At 48.8% G+C, this 25,815-nt stretch overlaps 2 protein-coding genes and 1 non-coding gene across 20 annotated transcripts in view; 1 reads left to right on the top strand and 2 right to left on the bottom strand.

Moving 5' to 3' along the window:
- Window positions 1–25,815, bottom strand: part of LOC103306853 (zinc finger protein 436-like) — a 495,746-nt gene that overhangs the window by 185,776 nt on the left and 284,155 nt on the right. The window lies entirely within an intron of this gene.
- On the bottom strand, window positions 1,905–1,976 carry TRNAG-UCC (transfer RNA glycine (anticodon UCC)). Its single transcript has one exon. It is a non-coding gene; the product is annotated as a tRNA-Gly (tRNA).
- LOC135975931 (zinc finger protein 420-like) lies at window positions 8,044–25,224 on the top strand. Of its 2 annotated transcripts, XM_065569707.1 has the most exons (6): window positions 8,044–8,164; window positions 10,551–10,633; window positions 12,496–12,622; window positions 20,088–20,201; window positions 20,573–24,724; window positions 25,184–25,224. In XM_065569707.1, the coding sequence occupies exons 2-5, from the start codon at window positions 10,568–10,570 to the stop codon at window positions 22,252–22,254; spliced, it is 1,989 nt and encodes a 662-aa protein (XP_065425779.1). In that variant the 5' UTR covers window positions 8,044–8,164; window positions 10,551–10,567; the 3' UTR covers window positions 22,255–24,724; window positions 25,184–25,224. The 2 variants fall into 2 exon arrangements, with proteins under 2 accessions (XP_065425779.1, XP_065425780.1); XM_065569708.1 differs by lacking the exon at window positions 25,184–25,224 and having other exon boundaries at window positions 20,551–20,681.

Genomic DNA, 25,815 nt, shown 5'->3' with positions numbered 1-25,815 from the left:
GGAATTGTGCTTGATGTGTCCTAGACGTGATCTGACCTGTTCAGTGTTTGAAGACAAAGCTAATTACGCTCCAGGGAGAATTGTTGTTTCTGTTCGGTGATTAGCAGAGTGGAATTACTGATAAGTGCCTCTGGGCGTTCTGTCTCAGACCTGGTGTCAGGACGCTGGTGCAAGGAAAGCCAAGGCAGAGGCTGTACTGGCAGTGAGGTTCCCGGCTACCCAGGGAAATCACGAAGAGCTGAAATCACTGAATGCCTGGGTTAAGCAGGGGAACCTCAGAACACGGCAGAAAAGGCAGCGAGTAGCCAGCAGCCGAAAAAAGCAGCTGTAGCAACTGCAGCTCTGCACAGCAACCACAGACACTTGTGAGCTGGGAGGTGAACCCTGTGAACACACCTCTGAAGGCTGGGTCTGCACTAACCCAGCACAGACAGTTGTGAGTGGGGTGCCATGGAGGGAGAGGCGTGTGATATGTTAAAGGGGCATTTGTTTGTCAGACTTTCCCACTGCCAGGTGGGAAACTGAGGCAAAGGACACTGCCCAATGCATTGTGGGGTGGGGTTTAGCTTATGGTTGCAAGCTTTTGCCTGCTACTGCCCCAGCTCAGACCCTAATGCCACCCCCCAGCCTGCTGGCAAAGCCCCTAGGAATCCCAGGACAATGCCCCCAATTCGGCCCTTCCCTCTACTGCGAACCCCCCACAGATCCAAGACCAACCCCGTCCCAGCTGGGTCTGTGGCAGCCACAGCTCATTGAGGAGCTTCCCTGGCTGATTCTCCTCTGTGCCTGTGCAAAAGCAGCTCCTAATTTCTTCCTCGTTAGTATAGGGGTGAGTGTTCCTGCCTGTCCTGTAGGAGACTGGGGGCTGATTCCTCAATGGGAAAGCCGAGCTTTTGAGCAAACGGCTAACTCAGATCTTCATGCTCATCAGCCCCGAGTCAGGTCTCCGTGCTGCAAATTATTCCAGCATCTGGGAAGGAAACCGCAGCAGCCCACAGCCCAGTTCTGGTGACGCTTTGCTGTCACTGGGACATGATGTAAAAAGAGTATCACTGTTCTGTCTGTTATTACATGAAACCACTTAAATCCTCCTTTTTTTTACTTAATAAAATCACTTTTGTTTATTAATAAACCCAGAGTAAATGATTAATACCTGGGGTATATCATATGTATGCATATCAGTGTTATAGAGGGTGGACAATTTATGAATGTACCCTGTATAAGCTTTATAGAGAGTAAAACGGATTTATTTGGGGTTTGGATGCTATTGGGAGCTGGGTGTCTGGGTGCTGGAGACAGGTGACCTGCTGAGCTGTTTTCAGTGAAGTCTGCAGCTTTGGGGCGTGGTTCAGACCCTGGGTCTGTGTTGCAGCAGGCTAGCATGTCTGGCTCAACAAGGCAGGGTTCTGGAAGTCCCAAGCTGGCAGGGAAAATGGGCTCAGAGGTAATTTCAGCACGTCAGGTGACAGTCCCAAGGGGATCTCTGTGACTGAACCCATCACACCAGTCTTATTAATCTCTCCTCATAAGGAAGCTGTTCCATACCCCTAATCAGTTTTGTTGCCCTTTTCTGAACCTTTTCCAATATATATATATATATTTGAGATGGGGCGACCACATCTGCACACAGTATCATTACTGGAACACAAAAAATCTGTAGCAGCAAAAAGTGTCACAAAACTTTATATGTGCACTTTCTCCCCTGAGCATGGTGCAAACAAGACAAGGCGCTACAGAAGCCGGTTCCCCAGGTTTCTGGCTTTCTCCAATGACACATGGACCCTTCCTACAGCTCATTACATCCTCTGCTGTGTGTTTAATGACCTGCTGGGATTTGGGAATGTGATTATTGCCCAATGTGACTGACATTAAACCCATTTTGGGCAAGGCAAAAAACACCTCCTTGCATTGGCCGGGAATCGAACCCGGGTCAACTGCTTGGAAGGCAGCTATGCTCACCACTATACCACCAATGCATCTGGAAAAAGCAGCTCTGCCAGGTGCCACATGTACTAGCAAAATGATTCATTCCTGCACAGCTAATCAGCAGGATGGGTGGACAAGCAGCAACCTGTCAGCTCTGAGGACAGACAGGTCTCCACAGTGGCTGAAAGATGGGGAGAGGTGTGCTACATCCCAGGGTGAGGTATTGTACGAGTAGCATTTTAGGTTGGTATTTTGTATAATTTAAAATAGAGGATAAAAAATAATCACAATAATAATGGAGCGTGTATTAAATCTATTGGTGTATCATATAATCATATCCCGCCAGCCACCCTTTTTGAGTAGCAGAAAGGAATGGCCTAATGGGCCATTTGGTAATGATGCGTCAGCTGGAATCTGGGTCTGGACTGATTTCAAGGCAGTAACAGACCTTTTAAGGTCAACACTTTGTTGTAGGTTTAGCATTTTAAAATAAGTAAAAGAATACAAGAATTGTTTTTCCTTTGCATTGCAATTTAATGTTCCTGTTCAAAATGTTCTCTGTAAATCAATCCTGTTTTGTGTGTGAATGAGGAATGGGTGTTAAGAGATAAGTGTGAAGTCCATTGCTGAACCAGATGTTCTAGGGAGGAACCGGCGACAGACAGCTGATAAGTAGGATGGGTGGACAGGCAGCAACCTGTCAGCTCTGAGCACAGACAGGTTCCCACGGTGAGTGGGGATGGAGCTGCTACATCCGAAGGGGAGGTGTCACCAACCCCACCTCTCCCCTCAGAGAAGGGAAACAAAGATAAATGACCAGAATGACAAACCTTAGCTCCTTTTAAGGTAAATGTTCGTGTTCGTGTTCGTTCCCGCTACCTACAGAGAGGTCCGTTGCTGATTCCAGTCCTGGGGCTCTGCAGGGATACGGGACGATTCAGGCTGTCACTGAGCTGAAGAAGAGAGATGGTTTTAACAGGGACGGCTGCCTGGTCTTAAGGGTGTTTGTCAGCTTCTCTGGGTGTTTGGTACATGGAGGCAGTCCCCGCTCCTGGGTCTGTCCTGTGCAAAATAGCAAAAGATTTCTCTGAAAGGAGGGAAAGGAAATGGCCACACCAGGACATACAGGATTCCTCTACGCACAGGGACTCTGACAAATGATTGATCTCCCCTCTCAATGCACTACATGAACATGCAGCTCTTTAATGACTCATGCTCATGGGACACAGGACATTTACAACAGTGGAATCATAGGATTGGAAGGGATCTCAGGAGGTCTTCTAGTCCAGTCCCCTGCACTCGTGGCAGGACTAAGTATTATCTAGACCATCCCTGACAGGTGTTTGTCTAACCTTTATTAAAAATCTCCAGTGATGATGATTCCACAACCTCCCTGGGCAATTGATTCCAGTGCTTACCCACCCTGACAGTTAGAAACTTTTTCCTAATATCCAACCTAAACCTCACTTGCTGCAATGTAAGCCCATTGCTTCTTGTCCTATTCTCAGAGGTTTAGAAGAACAATTTTTCTCTCTCCTCCTTGTAACAACCTTTTATATACTTGAAAACTGTTCTCATGTCCCCTCTCAGTCTTCTCTTCTCCAGACTAAACAAACCCAATATTTTCAATCTTCCCTCATAGCTCATGTTTTCTAGATCTTGAATACTTTTTGTTGCTCTTCTCTGGACTTTCTCCAATTTGTCCACATCCTTCCTGAAAGGTGGTGCCCAGAACTGGACACAATACTCCAAGGCCTAATCAGCCTATTACTGTCCTGAGACCTCCAGGTGAAGCAGCAATCCAACTGTATAGAAGCAGGAGACATGCGTTCAATTCCCAGCTCTGCCAGTGACTCCCTGAGTGACTTTGAACAAGTCACTTAGTCTGACCGTGCCTCTGTTCTCCATCTGTAGGTACGTCTACATTGGAGCTGGAGGCATCATGGCCAGCTGGAGGAGACATACTGGTGCTAGCTCGGATCAAACTGGAGTGCTAAAAATAGAAGTGTAATGGCATGAGCACCAGGAGGGGCTAGTCACCTGAGTGCTCATCAAGGGTCTCAGGTGGGATCACACTCAGGATGGCTAGCCCCTTGCACCACTGTGGCTCCATTTCTATTTTTAGCACACTAGCTTGATCAGCGCTAGCACGGGTATGTCTACACAAGCCGGAAATTACACCTCCTTTTTCCAGTGTAAACAGACCCCAAATCACGGGGATACTTCCTTTCGTCCGCCCTCTGTAAACTCTTTGTACTCTATATGTACAGCTTCTAGCACAGCGTGCTAGCCTGACTTCACGTGAGGCTTCTAGGCTCTACTGGACTGGTTATTAATAATAATTAATGTGCCACCAAGAAATAAGGGAACCATTGGCTGGAAACCAAGCGTGCGGCACTACAGTAGGCACCTGTCACTTGGAAGTTAACACGGCTTCCAAGCTTTCTGTTTTCTCACATCAGCACATCCAAGGGGACCTCGACAGAACAGCAGAAAAGCCACAATCTGGTGGGCAGAGCTCCTGGTGGCTCTGAAGCCCAGCTGGTGCTGGCGGAGGAGGTGGAGAAGGAAGGAAAAGGGGGGGGGGGATGTTTTTTCTCATGGTCTCTCTTCAGCGGCATCTTTTCTCCGCGAGCAGCGGCAGCCCGGGGAATGACTTGGCCACAGCTGAGCCGCCGCTCTGCTCCGGGGGCGAGGGGTGACAATTACAAACTACTGTATTCTGTGATTTACTTTCTAGAATCTAAAGTATATTTAAGTATAATCTAAAGTTCTCCTGTGAAATGCCGGCTGTGCAACCCTTCCATGGCTGGAGCATTCTTGTGTTTTTATTTTAAGTACAAATAAATATGTATAACGAATTTAAAAGTATGTAATTAGTCATTTGGTATGTTGGGTGGCACCCCAATTCCCCTCTGCACTGCCAGCTGGTTGCTTGACCTGGCCTTGAGATAGGGGTTGAGGCAATTTTAAAGTGTGCGCTCCAGTAACACCATGACTACTCTTCTCTGTTCCCGTTGTCCGAACAAACCCATCTGCTAGGGAGAAGCAACATACAAGGTGTCTTTGTTCACACGTGTTCAGATAAGAGATACGAGTATCAAAAGGTGAAACTCCCAATTCTCTCTCAGGCTGACAAACGAACTTGGATACTAGCAGTGGAAATTTCCGAAATACAGACTGTGAACAGCAAACCCGGTCTCTGTGCCCCCCAGGGGGGTCTTTTCGGTTTTGTTCATTGCATTTCGTCTTGTACATGCGACAGAGAAGGTTTTTTTAAAAGCCGAACCTTCCCATCCTGGCCTTCCCGGTCCTGGCAAAAAGCTTCCGAGCAGCACTGACTTTGGGAAGTGTTAAATGAGATGAAACGGCTCAGATGAGGTGGCCGAGTGGCTAAGGTGATGGACTGCTAATCCGCAGAGATTTGAATCCCATCCTCATTGGATGGTGTGACAATGCGGTTCTGGCGGAACCCAACTGAGAGTGCCAACTCAGGACAAATTGCTCAAATAGGGCAGTTATAGCCCAAGGCTGGGGTTTTTCCACGTCTAAGGCAAACCAAACCAGCCAGACTAGGAGGACTTCAGTCTCACCCCACTGGCTAACTGCAAGTCTCACAAGCAATCTCCTTAGACACTCCAATTTCCTAGTATTACCACCAGTACCACTCGTTATGGGGACAAATGGTTATGAAAACCAATACCCCAGTAAAAGAAAAAGGTTCTCCTGATCCCAAAGGACCAAGCCCCAGACCCAGGTCAATATACAAATCAGATCTTACCCACAAATCACGCTGTTGCCAATCCTTTAGAATCTAAAATCTAAAGGTTTATTCATAAAAGGAAAAAGATAGAGATGAGAGTTAGAATTGGTTAAATGGAATCAATTACATACAGTAATGGCAAAGTTCTTGGTTCAGGCTTGCAGCAGCGATGGAATAAACTGCAGGTTCAAATCAAGTCTCTGGAATACATCCCCCGCTGGGATGGGTCCTCAGTCCTTTGTTCAAAGCTTCAGCTTGTAGCAAAGTTCCTCCAGAGGTATGAAGCAGGATTGAAGACAAGATGGAGATGAGGCATCAGCCTTATATAGTCTTTTCCAGGTGTAAGAACACCTCCTTGTTCTTACTGTGGAAAATTACAACAAAATGGAGTCTGGAGCCACATGGGCCAGTCCCTGCATACTTTGCTGAGTTACAAGGCGTATCTGCCTTCTCTCAATGGGTCCATTGTATAGCTGATGGTCCTTAATGGGCCATCAAGCAGGCTAGGCAGAGCTAACACCAGTTTGTCTGGGATTTCACCCAGAAGCATAGCATAAGTTTGAAATACAGACAGTATAGAGCCAATATTCATAACTTCAACTACAAAAGTGATACACACATATAGACAGCATAATCATAACCCGCAAACCATAACCTTGTCTTAGACACCCCATTTGACCCCCTTTATACAAGATTTGCGTGCCACTACAGGACTTTGGTTGCAACAATGATCTATATGGTCCCAGATTATATCAATAACATCACAGATGGTTACAGTCTCTACCCCTCCTTCCCATAGAACTCTCTTCAGCTTGGTACCCAGCCTTTCCCCCAATGAGCCTTCCTACCCACAAAACCCTTCAGAAAACAACAAACCTCAGGCCTGGATCCGTGTTCCTCTGCTTTGCACACTCCCAACACAAACCATGGACATAGCATTGGCCACCTGTCAGGCCTTAGGCCTGTTGATAAATGAGCAGAAATCAACATTACTTCCGGGTGGAACTGGAAGCATTTCACACAATGCAACCATGGTGTCTTCAATCTCTTACTTAGCAGCCTAAATTTGCCTTCCAGGACCTCTCTCCTATCCCTCCCTATATCATTCATACCTACATGTACCATGACAACTGACTCCTCCCTAGCACTTTGTTTCACGGGATTTTTCAATGGCCCTTGTTTGCTGTTGGCCCTGTCATCTCTGTGTGAAAAGCTGGATCCCGCACTGCTCTCCAATGCTCCGCTAACTGTCATTAACACATCCCGAATGGCAGTGCCATTATTCGTGAAGCTCCTAACTCAACAGGATTCACAGTTGCCTGACGTGCTATCTGCCATGGATAGGAGCAACGTTAGATTACTTTTGGCATTCCTGGAAGAGCTGCACGTGGTGGACCATCGCTTTGGGGCTCGTGGAACAAGCACTGAGTGGTGGGATCGTATCGTCATGCAGGTCTGGGATGATGAGCAGTGGCTACAGTATTTTTGGAGGAGGAAAGCCACCTTCCCGGAACTGTGTGCGGAGCTCGCCCCAGCACTGAGGCGCAAGGACACCCAAATGAGAGCTGCCCTCTCGGTGGAGAAGCACATGGCGATCGCAGTGTGGAAGCTGGTGACTCCAGATGTCTGCCGGTCGGTCGCGAATCAGTTTGGAGTCGGGAGGTGAGCTCCCGGGGTTCGCGGGCTCAGCAGCGTTGCTAGGGCGACGTCAGAACCGGACCCTCCCCGGCCGCCCCGTGCCAGTAGTCGCTGATCGCTCCGCATGCGCGGCGCCGGCCCAGAGCCGGCGGGAGACTCCATTTCCCAGCAGGCCCCGCGGTCGGAGAAGCGGGGGGGGCGCAGGCTGGCGGCCCGCAGTGCGGCCGGCAGTGATGGGGGGAGGGTGGGCATAGCCGGAGGAGCGGCGGGGGGGGCGCGGCTGGAGGAGCAGGGGGAGCGCAGCATGGCGGCCGGCAGCCGCGGGCAGAGGCGTGAGGGGCTGGGCACGGGGGTGGCATGGCAGGGCCGGAGGAGCCATGTGGGGGAGGGGCGGGGTGGTCAGAGGAGGAGCCAAGGGGGCCGTGGCCAGAGGAGCGAAGGGGGGCTCCTTTTTTATGTTTGCTCCCCCTCCTCTTAGAAGCTGGCTACAGCACTGCCAGGGCGCAGCACCCAGGGCAGGGGGAGGGTCTGGGGCTCCCCAGAGTGGCCCAGACGCCCCAGCAACTCCAGCTTCTGCCCAGGGGGCGGGGCCTCGGGGAAAAGGTAGGAGTAGGGGCGGGGCCTTGGGGAAGACACTGAGAAGGGGGCGTGGCCTTGGTAAAAGGGGAGGAGCAGGGTTGGGGCGGGGCCCCATGACGGGCTCCATTTCCCAGCAGGCCCCGCGCGCCGCCGAGCGGCAGCTTCCGGGCAGGCGCAGCTCGCGCTGAGGAGAGGGGGCGTTTACCCGCCCCCAGCCCTGCGCGCGCGGGCAGAGCCGGGCCCGGGGACCGACAGCGGGTGAGTGCGGGGGGGCGGGGATCCTCCCCCCTCCCCTCGTGGAGCCTGTTCTGCCCCCCCGTCACCGCGTGTAGGCGGGCCCCGCCCCTGCCCTCTAGTGCGCGTGCCCCCGGGACCCCTCTGCTCCCGCCCCGGCCCCCCGCGGCCCGAGCCCGTGTCCGTTACCTGCTCTCACCCCCCCTCCCCCGCCTGTTATCACCGTTACCGGCCCCGTGCCCCTCCCCCCCACCCCGTTATCCCGTTAACAGCAGCATGTTTGCAGGTGAAGGCGACTCGCCCCACAGTCGCTGCGGGGGAAAGAGGCCGAGCGGGAGGCGAGACCAGGTTTCAGGCACATGCGGAGGGGGAAGAATCGTTCCCCGGAACCGCTGCGGCTGGAGCAGAAGCCACGGGGTTAACTGGCAGCCGGGGCGGTGTAGGTCGGACAGGTGGAAACACGTCCCTACTGTCAGGGGGGTTCAGCGCTGGGGTAAATTGCCCAGGGAGGTTGTGGAGTCTCCATCATTGGGGGTGTTTAAGATCAGGCTGGACAAACACCTCTCAGGGATGGTCTAGATAATACTTAGCCCTGCCTTGAGTGCCAGGGACTGGACTAGATGACCTCTTGAGGTCCCTTCCAGGCCTACGATTCTATGAAAGCTGGGGGGCCTCCCGCTCGCTGTCTGGGGTACGGTGTCTCCCAGCTGCTGACAGGACCCTGGGCTGGGCCCTGACTGACCTTCCCTTTCCCCAGTGCGGGGTGAGGGGTTTCCTCCCCTCCTGGGGCTGCTCTGTGCATGGCCGGGTCCCTGCTCCCTCAGGCAGTGCCCAGAGAAGCCACCGCCTCTCTCCCCCTCCTGCATTAACCCCTCACATGCTGACCACTGCTTGTGCTGAAGAGAGCCCATAACACAGGACAGACCGTCACCATGAGGGGTCTTTCCCCCCCGGTGCTGAGCTGGGTCCCGGGGGTCGTTATTTGCCAGGGACAGGACATGGGAATTTGTTGACTCTTTTGGCTCCTCCATCCCCTCCCCTCTCCTGTTAAAGCAGCGTTGGCCTGGGCCTGTGTGAATGGATGGCACGGGGGTGGGGGGGGGGGGGAGATGACAGAATGTAGCCCTATGTCCACACCCTACACCTGATTACAATAATCATTGTACAAATTATGCCTTGTGAGGGACCATTGGAAAACTCATAATTTGCTGGTCATTATTATTCTGATAAAATATGTGTGGCAACATCCAAACCCCCATCCCTGCCCAAACGGTGGTTGGCAAATCGTCCTGAGTCCTTGCCCCAGATGTGGGGAGCAGCGGTGGTGGGAAAGGGTGGATCCCCCATTATATGTTTTAAAGGATTTTGGCTCCTTCCTCCTATACCACATTTCCGGTCTCATTGACTCCAGTGTCTGGATTGACATTGCAATAAAGACACTGCGTGACTCTGTATTAACATGAGGGAGGTGGTGTCATTAGTTACTGTCACCGGGGGCGCTGGCTGTTGCTGACGGAGGGGCGGCTGCTCTCTCTTACTTTCCACTCAAGGTGTCGGGTTTGAGTTTCTTGCGTCACACGCTGCTGCCTCCAGTGTGATCTGGGAATGCTGGGCCGAGCAGCTCCTCTGTCCCAGCAGGGTCTGTGCCATGGAGAGACCTTCGTTAAAGCTCCTTCTGTGCCCAGCCAAGGGGAGAGACTTTCTCCAGTGGCTGGAACTAGCCCCCCACAGTCGCCCCGGTCTCTGCCAACACCAACCGCTGAGCCAGAGACCTCAGGGAAAGTGCTGGGGTTGGGCAGGGAAGTGACTCTGCACAAATGTCCCGGGAGCCTCGGATTTCACAGCCCCTGGGAATGTGCTCCCTGGTTGTGAATGTCCCTGAAGGAGGGCTGGGAGCTGCCTGTACAGCAGTGAAGCGGCTGCCCTCAGCTCCTGCCAGGATCTGCCCAGGGAGCAAACTGGGGGATTCAGGAGGGGAAGAGACTGGGCCTCAGTGGGGTTTGCCCTTTGTGTGTCTGGAGGGTGGAGGTGTCAGGAAGGGAAAGGGGGGAAGACTTGCACTGTGTTGACCTCAGTACATCGACCATGGCTCAGCGTTGCTTGGGGAAGGGGTGTTACCGTGTTGGCATAATGGACAGTTTACATTGGTGGGAGAGAAATTTAAGTGCAGAGACACGCGCAACTAAGTCAATGCCATGCAGCTTACGTTGACCTAGTGCAGATGAGGTCTTTATAATGTAGAGTAGGCCTGGGAGGCTTTAATCCTGGTGGGAAGACCTATCGCTAATAAAATCACTGTGGGAGAGCCTAGATAGTCACTTGCCACAGAAAAAAGTCTGGTGGGGCCTCTGTGTGAAGTGGACAAAAGCCTCTTCTGAAATCTCTGCAATTGTTCTTTTCCCCCCGACAGGCTATAGAATAACGTCCATGTTTTGCTCTGGATCGTCCCACCCTTCCAGAGGAAAGGCAATGGCTGCAGCGGAGTTAGCTGAGGTATGGGATTATCACAGAGCTGGTGGTGGGTTCTGGCTGGAGGGAGATGGGCAGTAAATGTACAGAAAGGTGGGAGCTCCTGGAGGTGGAATTGGGCAGGAAATAACCAGGGTGGGGAAGAGGAGGGGACAAACTTGCCAGAATGAATTCGGATTAGGCCCCACATTGAAGGAGCAGACTCCTGGGGTTTGGGTGTGGAACTTTCCCGTTTGTGGAACAGGAAATAACCCCCTGGCCAGGGCTGCAAAAACTTCCCAGACTCCTAGTGCTGCAGCCCGAACCAACAGACACACTTCATACACTTTGGGGGAAGGGATAGCTCAGTGGTTTGAGCATTGGCCCGCTAACCCAGGGTTGTGAGTTCAATTCTTGAGGGGGCCATTTAGGGATCTGGGGCAAAAAAAATTGGTCCTGCTAGTGAAGGCAGGGGACTGGACTTGATGATGTTTCAAGGTCCCTTCCAGTTCTATGAGACAGGTATATCTCCATATATTTTGTTTTTTATTTACCACTCTCCCAAACTCTGTCTCATCTGCAAACTTCATCAGTGATGATATGTTCTCTTCCAAGTCATTGATAAGCAAGTTAAATAGCAGAGGGCCAATAACCGATCCCTGTGGGACCCCAATAGAAACCCACCCACGTGACCATTTAGAGTTACACTTTGAAATGTATCAGCTGGTTTTGAATCTAGTTCATGTATGTCATGTTAATTTTGTGTTGATGTAGTTGTTTAAGTATCATGCTGTACCAGGTCAAATACCTTAGAGAAATCAAAGTATATTACATTAACGCTATTTCTTTATCGACCGAACTTCTGATCACCTTCAAAAAAAAAAAAATCCAATTAGTTTGTGAGGATCTGTTTTCCCTAAATTGTTGTTGATTGGAATGAATTATATTACCCTCTTTTAATTCTTTATTAATATTCCCCCTCTGCCCCCGCATTATCTTGCCCATGTTCGATTTCAGGCCTGTTATCTTGGTCATCCCTTTTACAATTTTTTTTAAATATAGGGGCAACTTTATTGTTGACTTCCAGTCTTCTGGAGTTTCTGCAGTGTTGCAAGAGCTATTGAAAAGCAGCATTAATGGTCCAGTGAGCTCCTCAGCCTGCTTTTTTAAAACTCTTGAATGGAAGATATCTGGAACTGCTGATTTTAAAAATGTCTGACGTTCGTAGCTTCTGTTTAACATCCTCATGACTTATTATTTTAATGAAAAGAGTGGTGTTGTCATCATAAACATATCACGACATCATTTGCTTGTTTTCCCCAAATCCAGGAGTGAAATACTCACTGAACATTTTTACTTCTTCTGTATTATTATTGATAATTCTGCCCTTTCTGTCTAGTAATGGACCAATAACATTGTTAGGATTTTTTTTTTGTTATTGATATACTAAAAAACAAGAACCCTCCTTCATATTTCCTTAATTCTGCTGGCCAGAGAGTTCTCCATTTGTTTCTTTGCTTTGCCTTATTAATGTTCCACAATTCCAAGCTTCTGACATTATTTCCTGTCGATTTCCTCTTTCTTCCAGGTGTTTGTTTATATATAATTTTATGGGTGGGAGATATTGGGATTGCCGCCAGGAGGCTGTCCCTGACCCTGCCGGGGACTCCATTTCCTGTATCAGCCTCTGGTTAGTAGGTGTGTGATCAATATGAAGACCCCTGTCCCCACTGGGCAGCGTGAGGGGCTCTCTTTTTCTCCCCTCAACCTGGTGCCTCCTGGCTCCTCAGGGTGGGAGTGGGACTGTGCTACCCTGTTGCTCCCAAGCTTCCATTTTCCTGTTCCTGCTCTCCCAGGAATCCTGGGGTTGTACTAAATTACTAAGTGAGGGGCTCTTGCTCTTTCAGGGGCCGGTGACCTTCGAGGAGGTGGCTGTGTATTTCACCGAGTCAGAGTGGGCTCTGCTGGACCCCGCTCAGAGAGCCCTCTACAGAGATGTCATGCAGGAGAACTATGAGAATCTGACCTTGCTAGGTAAGGAGTCCTGTCCCCTTGGTTATTGGAAGCTGTGGGTTCTCTAAAGAACCTCTGTAATAATAACTCTATACCAGGGGTCGGCAACCTTTCAGAAGTGGTGTGCCGAGTCTTCATTTATTCGCTCTAATTTAAGGTTTCACATGCCAGTCATACATTAACGTTTTCAGAAGGTCTCTTTCTATAAGTCTGTAATATAGAACTGAACTATTGTTGTATGTAAAGTAAACAAGGTTTTAAAAAGGTTTAAGAAGCTTCATTTAAAATTAAATTAAAATGCAGATCTTATTAGTTTAGTGTGATCTTGCCCTTGCTTTTCCTTGCTGAGTTTTCCAATGGCACGGATTTGGATACTTTAAGCTGCACACGGGCTTCTGAGTGATCAGTTGTTAACCGGCTTCGATTGGGACAGAGGGCAGATGTCATGTGTGAAAATACCTGTTCACACAGGTATGTGGATCCAAATGCTGAAAGCATTGCAAACACAATTTTTTTCAAACAGTTACATTTCCCTGGCAGGGACGTCCAGCAGGTCAGAGTAGAGGCCCCAGGAACTCTCTCGGTAGCTTCAAGTGCACTCCACAGATCTCCAAACTTTGATGCCCACAATTCTGAGCTTTTTAACTGAATGAGTTGCATTTCGAAATCTTCAACACCCATCCACTGAAATACAGACAAATCCAAGGTTCTTTCGTTGAACTTTTCAGGTTTCATTAGAAAAGAAAGCATTGGGCCAAATTGCTGGAAATCTTGAAATCTGTCAGAAAATTCTGATTCCAGTTCTTGCAGGTATATTCTAATCTCAACATCAAACCAGTGCGCTGTTCCACGTGGCGTGATAGTGATATAAGCAGCAAATCAGAACTTACAAATATTGTACAGTGGCGCTGGAACAATTTTTAAGGTGGGGGTGCTGCTGCGCCCCCTCTAGCCCCTGTCTGCACCCCTCACTGCCCCAGGCTGGGGCCAGTGGGCCACAGCTGGGGGCAGCTGCAGAGCCCCAGGCTGGCAGCCGGGACCCCAGACGGGCAGCAAAGCCCCCCGGACCAGTGGCCGGGACTTGGGGCCAGCAGCAGGCTGAGAGGGGCCGGTGGCCGGAACCCCAGGCCAGCAGCCAGGGCAGTGTGAGTGCCACTGAAAATCAGTTCGTGTGCTGCCTTTGGCATGTGTGCCATAGGTTGCCTACACCTGCTCTATACCTTTACTACTCATACATGTGTAGATTGGTTTCTGTGTCCTGTTCCCCTCCCCCTTTGACTTATGTCCCATCCCAGTATCATTTTTAGACGTACACAAATTTTAAATGACCAGTGGCATAACAAATTATTTTTTTAAACAATATATTTCATTTATCCTTATTGGATGCATTAAAGTCCAGCCCCTACCATTTGCTTTCTCTCCGAGGCCTATGACCATTGGATGTGGGAATTTTGGTAATATTTCTGTGATTCCAGTACATACCTCAGTTTCCCTCTGTGCTTGATATAGGATCATAGAATCACAGGGTTGGAAGGGACCTCGGGAGGCCATCTAGTCCAACCCCCTGCTCAAAGCAGCACCAATTCCCAACTAAATCATCCCAACCAGGGCTTTGTCAAGCCTCCTGTGCTTCACCACCCTCCTAGTGAAAAAGTTTTTCCTAATATCCAACCTAAACCTCCCCCACTGCAACTTGAGACCATTACTCCTTGTTCTGTCATCTGCCACCACTGAGAACAGTCTAGATCCATCCTCTTTGGAACCCCCCTTCAGGTAGTTGAAAGCAGCTATCAAATCCCCCCTCATTCTTCTCTTCTGCAGACTAAACAATCCCAGTTCCCTCAGCCTCTCCTCATAAGTCATATGCTCCAGCCCCCTAATCATTTGTGTTGCCCTCCGTTGGACTCTTTCCAATTTTTCCACATCCTTCTTGTAGTGTGGGGCCCAAAACTGGACACAGTCTCCAGATGAGGCCTCACCAATGTCAAATAGAGGGGAACAATCACGTCCCTCGATCTGCTGGCAATGCCCCTACTTATAAAGGCCAAAATGCCGTTAGCCTTCTTGGCAACAAGGGCACACTGTTGACTCTCATCCAGCTTCTCGTCCACTGTAACCCCTAGGTCCTTTTCTGCAGAACTGCTTCCTAGCCATTCGGTCCCTAGTCTGTAGCAGTGAATGGGATTCTTCCGTCCTAAGTGCAGGACTCTGCACTTGTCCTTCTTGAACCTCATCAGATTTCTTTTGGCCCAATCCTCTAATTTGTCTAGGTCCCTCTGTATCCGATCCCTACCCTCCCGTGTATCTACCACTCCTCCCAGTTTAGTGTCATCTGCAAACTTGCTGAGAGTGCAGTCCACGCCATCCTCCAGATCATTAATGAAGATATTAAACAAAACTGGCCCAAGGACCGACCCTTGGGGCACTCCGCTTGATACCGGCTGCCAACTAAACATGGAGCCCTTGATCACTACCCGTTGAGCCCGACGATCTAGCCAGCTTTCTATCCACCTTATAGTGCATTCATCCAGCCCATGCTGCTTTAACTTGCCGGCAAGAATACTGTGAGAGACCGTATCAAAAGCTTTGCCAAAGTCAAGGAATAACACATCCACTACTTTCCCCTCATCCACAGAGCCAGTTATCTCCTCATAGAAGGCAATTAGGTTAGTCAGGCACGACTTCCCCTTCGTGAATCCATGCTGACTGTTCCTGATCCCTTTCCTCTCCTCTAAGTGCTTCAGAATTGATTCCTTCAGGACCTTCTCCATGATTTTTCCAGGGACTGAGTGAGGCTGACTGGCCTGTAGTTCCCCGGATCCTCCTCCTTCCCTTTTTTAAAGATGGGCACTACATTAGCCTTTTTCCAGTCATCCGGGACCTCCCCCGATCGCCATGAGTTTTCAAAGATAATGGCCAATGGCTCTGCAATCACATCCGCCAACTCCTTTAGCACCCTCGGATGCAGCGCATCCGGCCCCATGGACTTGTGCTCGTCCAGTTTTTCTAAATAGTCCCGGACCACTTCTTTCTCCACAGAGGGCTGGTCACCTACTCCCCATACTGTGCTGTCCAGTGCAGCAGTCTGGGAGCTGACCTTGTTTGTGAAGACAGGCAAAAAAAGCATTGAGTACATTAGCTTTTTCCACATCCTCTGTCACTAGGTTGCCTCCCTTAGTCAGTAAGGGGGGACCCACACTTTCCTTGACTTTCTTCTTGTTGTTAACATACCTGAAGAAACCCTCTTGTTACTCTTAACATCTCTTGCTAGCTGCACCTCCAAATGTGATTTGGCCTTCCTGATTTCACTCCTGCATGCCTGAGCAATATTTTTATACTCCTCCCTGGTCATTTGTCCAAGCTTCCATTTCTTGTAAGCTTCTCTTTTGTGTTTAAGATCAGCAAGGATTTCACTGTTAAGCCTAGCACGCCTCCTTCTTGGAACACCATCCCATGGTCGAAGAATCCAAAGCCTTTTCTCCGACACCACCTGCTTAGCCATTTGTTGACTTGCACAATTTGACGGTCTCTACCCAGGCTTTTTCCCTGCACAGGGAGGATGGACGAGAACACCACTTACGCCTCAAACTCCTTTATCCTTCTTCCCAGAGCCACATAGTTTGCTGCATAGTCATATGACTATAATCAGAGTGTAAAGACAAGGGCACATGAGGTGTTTTTGTTACAGAGCTGTCATGGATTCACACAGAGAGCTCTCTTGGAACTAAAAGCATGTCTGCACTGCAAGCGCTACAGCTGAAAGTGGCCAGCCCAGAATTGTTCCGCAGACCCAGCTGTGTCTAAGTGGGGGCTAGGCTGACCTAACTATGGCAACGTCTGCACTACAGAGTTTCGTCAATGCCGTGTGTGTTGGTTAAAGCAGGTTCTTCTTTGAGCGATGGTCCCTATTGAATTCCACTGAGGCTAATGCGCATGCGCCCTGCTCCCAGAGCCGGAGCTTTTTATAGTAGTAGTGTCTGTGGGGTCACGTGTGCGCCCTTGCGTTGCCTTGTGGTTTTGCCTGCGTCTCCAGTTCCCTCTCACCGCCGCCCGGTCCAAGTCAGAGCTTCTGCTGTCCTCTCGTCCCTGGTGACGCATTTTCTTTCTTTAGTCAGGATGTAACCCGCACAATTTAACGCTCCCACCCCCTCCCCATCCTTGTGGGTACAGAGGGACAAGAGGCCCAACTTCACCCCTCCCTGGGCTCAGGGCCAATATCCCTTCCTAGTGAACTCAGGGTGCTACAGGTCTGCAGGGCCCTTTCCCAATGAAAGAGCCTTACACAGTCATATCCTTAAACATGTTCATGTATTTATTACCAACTAATCAACAGAATACACACGCCAAGCATCTAATGCTCACCCCTCCCAGCAAAGACAGCTGGACGTCTCCCGGTGGCCAGTCAGGATCTGCTCTCGTCTGGAGCTCCGTCTTCTGCGCAATGTGGTCATGCAGGGGTAAAAGTCCTGGCACCTTTGATCTTGAGCTGTGTCTCTGAGTTAAGTTCCAACGATCCCGTCTTCTGACCCCCCATTACGTAGTTAAAATGAGGATTTCTCTTATCTATGCTTGAACCAATTATAGCTGTGCAAAAACACTAACCATTCATTTTCACTGTACAGGGGTTCACATGCCTAAGACCACCTATTGCATTAGCTTTTGTGTTTTTCAAAATTAGTTAAAAACAAGGTCCACTTATCTTTGTGCTTTGTTAGTGGAATACACTGTCAGGGTAGAATTGCTTAACCAGCAGTAGACTGGGACTCTTTCCCTATTTAAAGTACAGAGAGCAACAATACCCAAAATCCAAAGGTGCAAACAATTCGATGTTTATTGGGGTGAACTTCCAGCAGGCACGATTCCAGTTTCCTTCCTCAGTGTCCCCCTTCCAAGCTCTGACACCACAGAGCCATCCCTGTTCCCGTTCCCTGTTCCCATTCCCCCCTTAGCAAAACATGATTCCAATTTCCCCACCCCCATTCCCCCTTATTTCCTGATTGACTGCAAACTATATTGTAAAACTTATAGTTCTGCTTAGCTACACCTTAACCAATCATTTTACTGAAATTTAACTAATCAATCCTAACATACTGTAACATGGTTATTTAACCAATTATATCCCACCACCTTAATTGGTTTACACCCAACAAAATTAATTATACAGCAGACAGAAACAATCACAGAACGAGACAGAGATTATACAAACAATAGGGAAGTGGAGACTACAGTGATAGAACAATACAGAAATAAGGATTTCACATCCCAGCTATCAATAAGTAAGTTCTTGCCAGACAGGATGCTATCAAAGTAAGTTTCCTTTTACATCTTCTAGGCTCTTCCCTTTCTCTGGAGGTGATAGGAATATCAGGACAGGATTGTATTCCTAACAGCCCACTGGCACCTTATTTCAATGTGACTAGTTTGGAATGTGAGGATGTGACCATACACTTCCCAGTTTATGGCTGGCCTCTGCTGCTTAGCCGAAGGCCTTAGCCTAAGAACCAGGCCTCAGACTGTCACAGTAAGAGAAGGCCCTTACACAGACAGACAGACTGATTTTGATTCTTCTTTTATACCTCTGTAACTAGCTAAGTGATAAGAATACACCTAAAGTCTCAAAGACAGGCCTGAATCTCTATATCCTAACACTCCACCCCTTTTTTTTCTTTTTCTTTTGGGATCCTCCTGCCCAGGTATCCCTGGAAAAGCATAGGACACATGGTGACACATTTCCTGATAGGGCCAGGCATCAAGATGGAAGGTGTGATATTCTACTTGGCCCACTGCCCCTTGTGTAGTACAGTGCCCTGCACCTTCTCTCGTACGGGCATACCACACCTATTCCAATTAGTGTTCCCATTATAGTGGGCCCGAGAAGATTGGGTCCGGGTTGTCTTGCTGTGGGGCGGGGAGGGCTTACTACATTACTTATAGGTTATCTCCATATGCAGTGTAACACAAGTAGAGTTAACAATCCACAATGCACAGCAACACTGAGAGTCCTGACCACTGCACTATGGTCCAACATCCGAGCCACCACCTTCGACAGGGTTAAGATCTTAATGTGTCCATTTGCTGGCAGTTGCAACAAGCTGCCCCTGCAGATTTTGCGTGCTTTTGTCCACATCATAAGTCTATTGAATGTCCACAGAAAAATGGGTTATTGTCCAAACAAACGTAACCATTTGGTATGGAATAGGCAGTATGCCCTGGTTCAATTATTCACAGCAATAAGATTTACAGATCCATTTGTGCACCAAAGTCCAGATAGCAGAGTGTAGATGTGTGTAATTTGGTTAGGGGCTAGTGTAATTGTGTCCCCTAGTAATATGTACATTTCCAGAAAAACACCTCATATGCAGTACACCCAATTGTCCACCCCTTGCCATAGGTCATTGATCCTGCTCCTCCATAGTCATAGGAGAGGGGCACATCCAAACATCTTTAATTTACATTATTTTACACACCCCTCCATTGATTCCCAGTGAGCTCCTCCCCAACCATGTGGGATATGGGCCCATTCCACGAGAGTGCCAACATGGACTACTGCCGGGCTCCGTGACGTGACCCTTACGGACATATATGAGACGGCCACGTGGAGTTGGGTACACATCTTTTCTTCTCCTTATGCTTCAGAGTGTGGTTCTGTGGCAGACAGCTCATTCAGTGCAAAGATCCTCCACTCCACAGTTCCGTCGTCTTCCTCTCACCCTCTGCCTATCTAGGTACTGCTCGTTACCCACCCTCGGTGGAATACAATAGAGACCATCACTTGAAGAAGAAAAGAAGCCTCCTCTAGTATGTTATTCCCCTGCTCCGGAAGTGCTGATCTGTGTAGGGAGTATGATAGAGGTATATAAAATCATCAGTGATGTGGAGACAGTGAATAAGGAAAAGTTATTTACTTATTCTCATAATATAAGAACTAGGCTCCACCAAATGAAATTAATGGGCAGCAAGTTTAAAACAAATAAAAGGAAGTTCTTCTTCACACAGCGCACAGTCAACCTGTGGAACTCCTTGCCTGAGGAGGTTGTGAAGGCTAGGACTATATCAGGGTTTAAAAGAGAACTGGATAAATTCATGGAGGTTAAGTCCGTTAATGACTTAGCCAGGATGGGTAAAGAATGGTGTCCCTAGCCTGTGTCTGTCAGAGGGTGGTGATGGACGGCAGGAGAGAGATCACTTGATCATTACCTGTTAGGTTCATTCCCTCTGGGGCACCTGGCATTGGCCACTATTGGTAGACAGGATACTCGGCTAGATGGACCTCTGGTCTGACCCAGTACGGCTGCTCTTTTGCTCTTATGGTAGGTTGGTTGTCAGCGGCCCAGGCTGGGAGCTACAACAGCAAAGCATTGTGAGGAACCCAGGATTACAGGGCAGGTGGTGACAACATTTCGGGGGTCTGGATTGCACCCCCAGAATGTGACACAAGTATCCATCAAATTCCACTGATCTCACTTGTTTTCTGTCACTTGTGCAGGGTTTCTAGTTTCCAAACCTCATGTGATCTCCTGGCTGGAACGAGGGGAGGAACCATGGGTCCCAGACCTCCAGGACTCTGAGGAAAGAGAGACCCTGAGAGATGCCTGCACAGGTGAGGAATCAGTTAAACCAACTCAAAATCTGTCCCTGAATTAAGGAAATATTTGGGATTCCTACAAAGCCCCTGTGAGCTTTCTGAGTTCAGGGTTGTTCTCAGGAGGTGTGGCATCCTCATGGCAGACTTCACTTATGGCTTCCTACCTTTCCTGACTCTCGCCTGATATTAGCTCACTCCCCAGTCTGCTTTTTCCCCGAGTACTTAGTTGAAATTTAGACCCAGAATTGATCCCCTCGTCTCTCTCATTTGGGGAAAGGTTTGGGGGAAATTCAGCTTTCTTTGTTTGATCTCTCCGTCACTCACTTTTGTTTGTTCCCCCCTTTCTTCCATTCCTCTCTCTGAGGTTCCCTTTTCCTCTGGCAAAGGGAGTGACCTGTGTCTGGTTTCTCTCTCTATCCTAGCAGATGATGGGATGGTGAATGAGGAGGAGAATCCTCAACGAGACGATGCTGAGCAAGTAGAAGCACATGGGACATTCTCAGAAAGATCCAAAGGGAATGTTTCCTGGAGTTGTGCACAGGCAAACGACCATGAGAGTCAGCACAGACCAGGGAAAAAGTTCAGTAGAGGCTCAGACCTTATTAGACATGAGAGAATCAACACAGGAGAAACACCGTACATCTGCCTGGAGTGTGGGAAAACCTTCAAACATAACTCAGCCTTTATCATACATCAGAGAATCCACACTGGAGAGAGACCCTTCAGATGTACTGAGTGCGGGAAAGGCTTCAATACTAGGTCTCAGCTTGTCACACATCGGCGAATCCACACAGGAGAGAGACCGTACACATGCCCTGAGTGTGGGAAAAGCTTCAGTCGCAGCTCAAACCTTACCACACATTACAGAATCCACACAGGGGAGAGACCCTATTCATGCCCTGAGTGTGGAAAAAGCTTCATTTCTAACTCACAGGTGGTCTCACATCGGAAAATCCACACAGGAGAGAGATCCTATTCATGCCCTGAGTGTGGGAAAAGCTTCAGTCATAGTTCACAGCTTATCACACATAAGAGAACCCATACGGGAGAGAAACCGTACACATGTCCTGAGTGTGGGAAAAGCTTCCGTCAGAGCTCACAGCTTGTCACACATCAGAGAATCCACACAGGTGAGAAACCCTACACGTGCCTTGAGTGTGGGAAAAGCTTCAATCGGAACTCATTGCTGATCATGCATCAGAGAATCCACACAGGTGAGAGACCCTACACGTGCCTTGAGTGTGGGAAAAGCTTCATTCGGAGCTCACTGCTGATCATACATCAAAGAACTCACACTGAGGAGAGACCTTACAGATGCCCTGAATGCGGGAAAGCCTTCGTTTGTAGCTATCAGCTTGTCTCACATCGGAGAATCCACACAGGAGAGAAACCCTACTCGTGCCCTGAGTGTGAAAAAAGCTTCACTGATAGATCACAGCTGATCAAACATAAGAGAAGACACACGGGGGAGTCCCCCTACACATGCCCTGAGTGTGGAAAAAGCTTAAGTTCACACTCACACCTTAACGCACATAAGAGAATTCACACAGGAGAGAGACCCTACACATGTTCTGAGTGCGGGAAAAGTTTCCGTCAGAGATCAAACCTTATTGCTCATCAGAGAATCCACACAGGGGAGACGCCCTATAGCTGCCCTGAGTGTGGGAAAAGCTTCCGTCGGAACTCAGAGCTCATCATACATCAGAGAAACCACACAGGAGAGACGCCCTACACATGCTCTGAATGCGGGAAAAGCTTCATTCGGAAAGAAAGCCTTATCACACATCAGAGAAACCACACAGGAGAGAGACCCTACACATGCTCTGAGTGTGGGAAAAGCTTCATTCGGAAAGAAAGCCTTATCACACATCAGAGAAACCACACAGGAGAGAGACCCTACACATGCTCTGAGTGCGGGAAAAGCTTCATTCGGAGCTCAGAGCTTAATAAACACCAGAGAGTCCACACTGGAGAGAGACCCTTCAGATGCCCTCAGTGCGGTAAAGGCTTCACTTCTAGCTCACGGCTTGTCTCACATCAAAAAATCCACACAGGAGAGAAGTCCTAGTCGTGCCCTGTATGTGGGAAAGGCTTCAGTCAGTTCACGGATCATCACACATCAGAGAATCCACACAGGAGAATAACACTATACTTGTATTCAGGAGGGCTGCCCAAAGATTTTTTGCTTTGGGTTTTGTTTTGGTAATACGTTGGCTAATTCCCACATATTGGTCTTTAAGGTCAATTGCACCATTTCCTTTACTGTAGTCTCTCAGCTCCCTTCTGGTGAGTTGCCACCTTCTATCTTTTGCAGCTCACCTTACTTTGGGGTGAATCCTGTGATCCTTTCTATCAACTCCTTTGTCTTATGAGTTATGGGAATGTGTATCCCTCTTGACAGAAATGTCCATCAATCCGAGTTGGGAGAGAGAGGGTTGACCTCATCTAGCTACAGTGAGATAAAAACTATCTGTGCCTTGTCTCCACCAGAACTCTACATTGAGTAGACCATGTCTACACTACCGCTTATGTCGGCAAAACTTATGTCGCTCAGGGGTGTGAAGAAAAACCCCACTCCTGAGTAACATAAGTTTTGTCGGCATAATTGGCAGTGTGTACAGCGCTGTGTTGGTGGGAGAGCTTCTCCCGCCCACATAGCTACCACCGCTCAATGGGAGTAGTTTAATTATGTCGACGGGAGAGCTCTCGCCCGCCACCATAGAGCGACTTCACAAGAGAACTTACACCAGCGCGGTTGCATAAATACAGTTGTGCCACTGTAAGGTCTCGAATGTAGATACAGCCTAAATTGCTCAAATTAGCTATCTTGTTGTAAAAACACAACTATCTTTTCAGGGCAGACATAACCCAGGTGCAGTGGTGTGGTTAGCTTTCCCCTTGTGCTGACCTGATCTCCATCACCCTTCCTAGTCCTGATAAACTCTGAGCATCACATTGCAAATTTCCTGGTTGGGCGAGAGTCTCATTCCCAGGTTTTCTGACATTACTTGTTGTTGTTCTGAAGAGGAGGTAGTTTTTCTACCAGTTTTCTGATTTAGAATATAGTGAGATGTAATTAAAAGGCAGGAGGAAAGGTAGAAAAAAAGTATCATTTCAGCCTTTCCAGATGGAAAGATTGGCTGATTTGCCCTATTATGATGATGCTAAAACCTTTGTAACTAACATGACTGAATTGTAATGAGGTGGTGCTGAGTGAAGAAGGTTTGAATGGACCAGAGGACAGCGTAATAGGAAAATCAGTTCTAATTTGGCATCATGAGATGTAAGATGCTCTGGAATTTCATTTTATATGATACTGAAACTGTATTATTCGCTTGTGTGTTGTGGGTTTTTCTTTCCTGAGGGCTTTTGATAACATAACTGGATATTAGTTTTTTGTCATAGGGTGAAGTTCAGGTTTTTGGTGGATTTTGAGACAAATGACCATTTACTTAAAACAATTTCTTTTTGTGCGTGTCTCTTTTCCACTCCTCCATTATGGCATGGAGAAAGTTCAAGAGCAGTTCAGTCATCAGGAATGAATACTCAAAGCTATTGGATGTGCTACCAGAGAGAGAGTAGCATTTTAAAATTGTACATCTAACTATGGAACGGAATTGAATAACACTGATTATATAGCTGTGGTGTACACTACGAGTTTAGCAGCGTTAGATCGATTTTAACCCTGCACCCGTCCACACGACAAAGCCATTTTTTTGACTTAAAGGGCTCGTAAAATCGATTTCTGTACTCTGACGAAGGGATTAGTGCTGAAATCAACCTTGCCGGGTTGAATTTGTGGTAGTGTGGTCGCAATTCGACGGTATTGGCCTCCGGGAGCTATCCCAGAGTGCTCCATTGTGACCATTCTGGACAGCGCTCTCAACTCAGATGCACTAGCCAGGTAGACAGGAAAAGGCCTGCAAACTTTTGAATCTCATTTCCTGTTTGGCCAGCGTGGCAAGCTGCAGGTGAGTGCAGCTCTCATCAGCAGAGGTGACCATGATGGAGTCCCAGAATTGCAAAAGAGTTCCAGCATGGACAGAACAGGAGGTACGGGATCTGATTGCTGTATGGGGAGATGAATCCGTGCTATCAGAACTCCGTTCCAAAAGACGAAATGCCCAAACATTTGAAAAAATCTCCAAGGGCATGAAGGACAGAGGCAATAACGGGGCCCCTCAGCGGAGCCGCACGAAACTTAAGGAGTTCAGGCAAGCCTACCAAAAAACCAGAGAGGCAAACGGCTGCTTGGGGACAGAGCCCCAGACATGCCGCTTCTATGATGAGCTGCATGCCATTCTAGGGGGTGCAGCCACCACTACCCCACTCCTGTGCTTTGACTCTGTCAATGGATTATCACGCAACAGGGATGCACATTTTGGAGTCGAGGAAGAGGAGGAGGTTGAAGCAAGCAAGCAGAGAAACCATTTTCCCCGAGAGCCAGGAACTGTTTCTCACCCTGGACCTGGAGACAGTACCCCCCGAACCCACCCAAGGCAGGCTCCCGGACCTGCCAGGCAGAGAAGGGACCTCTGGTGAGTGTACCTTTGTAAATATAATACATGGTTTAAAAGCAAGCATGTTTATTGATTAATTTGCCCTGAAGATTGTTGGCAATTTAGGATGCATTTGCGGCCAATACAACTACTGAAAAAGTCTGTTAACGTGTCTGGGGATGGAGCGGAAATCCTCCAGGGAGATCTCCATGAAGCTATCCTGGATGGTCACTCCTCATGGTCACCTGGTTGAAATAGGGTAATTTTATTAAGGGGACATTTAGAGGTGGCCGTTAGTGACGTGGTGGGGGGAGGGTTGAAGTGATCATCCCAGAGAATTGGGTGTGTGTGTGTGGTGGTGGTGGTGGGGGGGGGGGTTAGTTGGGTTTGTGCTGCACGTTAACCCTAAAACCGCAGCCCCTCCTTTTAAATTGCCAACCTATTGTTCTCTAAAATGTCTTTTTAAACTACTACTCTCTCTTTTTTCCCCTCCCGCAGCTGCAAATGTTTCAACGCTGCCCCTATCATCTCCGTCCCACTGCTTGTCTGCCCTGTCCCCGTGCCGCTCCGGGAAGAGGCTGGAACATGGGGGGGGGGGGGGGGGCAGAGGGGCTGTGTGTTGCTTCAGGCACCGCCCCCAGCAACTCCCATTGGCTGCAGTTCCCCATTCCCGGCCAATGGGAGCTGCTGGGGGCGGTGCCTGAAGCAACACACAGCCCCTCTTCCCCCCCTTCCCCACGTTCCAGCCTCTTCCTGGAGCGTTGTGGGGGCAGGGCAGACAGGCAGGCAGGGAGCCTGCCCTGCCCCCGGTGCACGTCCGGCCGGATCCGCTAAACACTGGGGGAGGGTGGGGGGCCGCAGGCCGCGTGTTTGAGACCCCTGGTTTAACCCTTATTTAGTTGAGTTGGGTTTGTAGTAGATTAACCTTCATTGTGTATTCTTGATTGGATTAGTTCATTTGAATAAAGCGTATAAAAGAGATATTGAGTCATATTTCTTTTAATAAGTAACATGGGCTGGAACCATAGAGATTCTGGGTGAAGCCAGTCCACCTCATAACTTCATCATCTCCCTCCAAATTGACCCTTTGGTTTTCACAGGTGCCACCTCTCACTCCAGCTTCATCGGGG

The sequence above is a fragment of the Chrysemys picta genome, chromosome 16, assembly GCF_011386835.1.
Source record: "Chrysemys picta bellii isolate R12L10 chromosome 16, ASM1138683v2, whole genome shotgun sequence".
In the NCBI taxonomy this organism is placed as follows: Eukaryota; Metazoa; Chordata; order Testudines; family Emydidae; genus Chrysemys; species Chrysemys picta.
The sequence above is the reverse complement of the archived record's forward strand: the minus strand, read 5'-3'. Positions and strand labels throughout refer to the sequence as shown.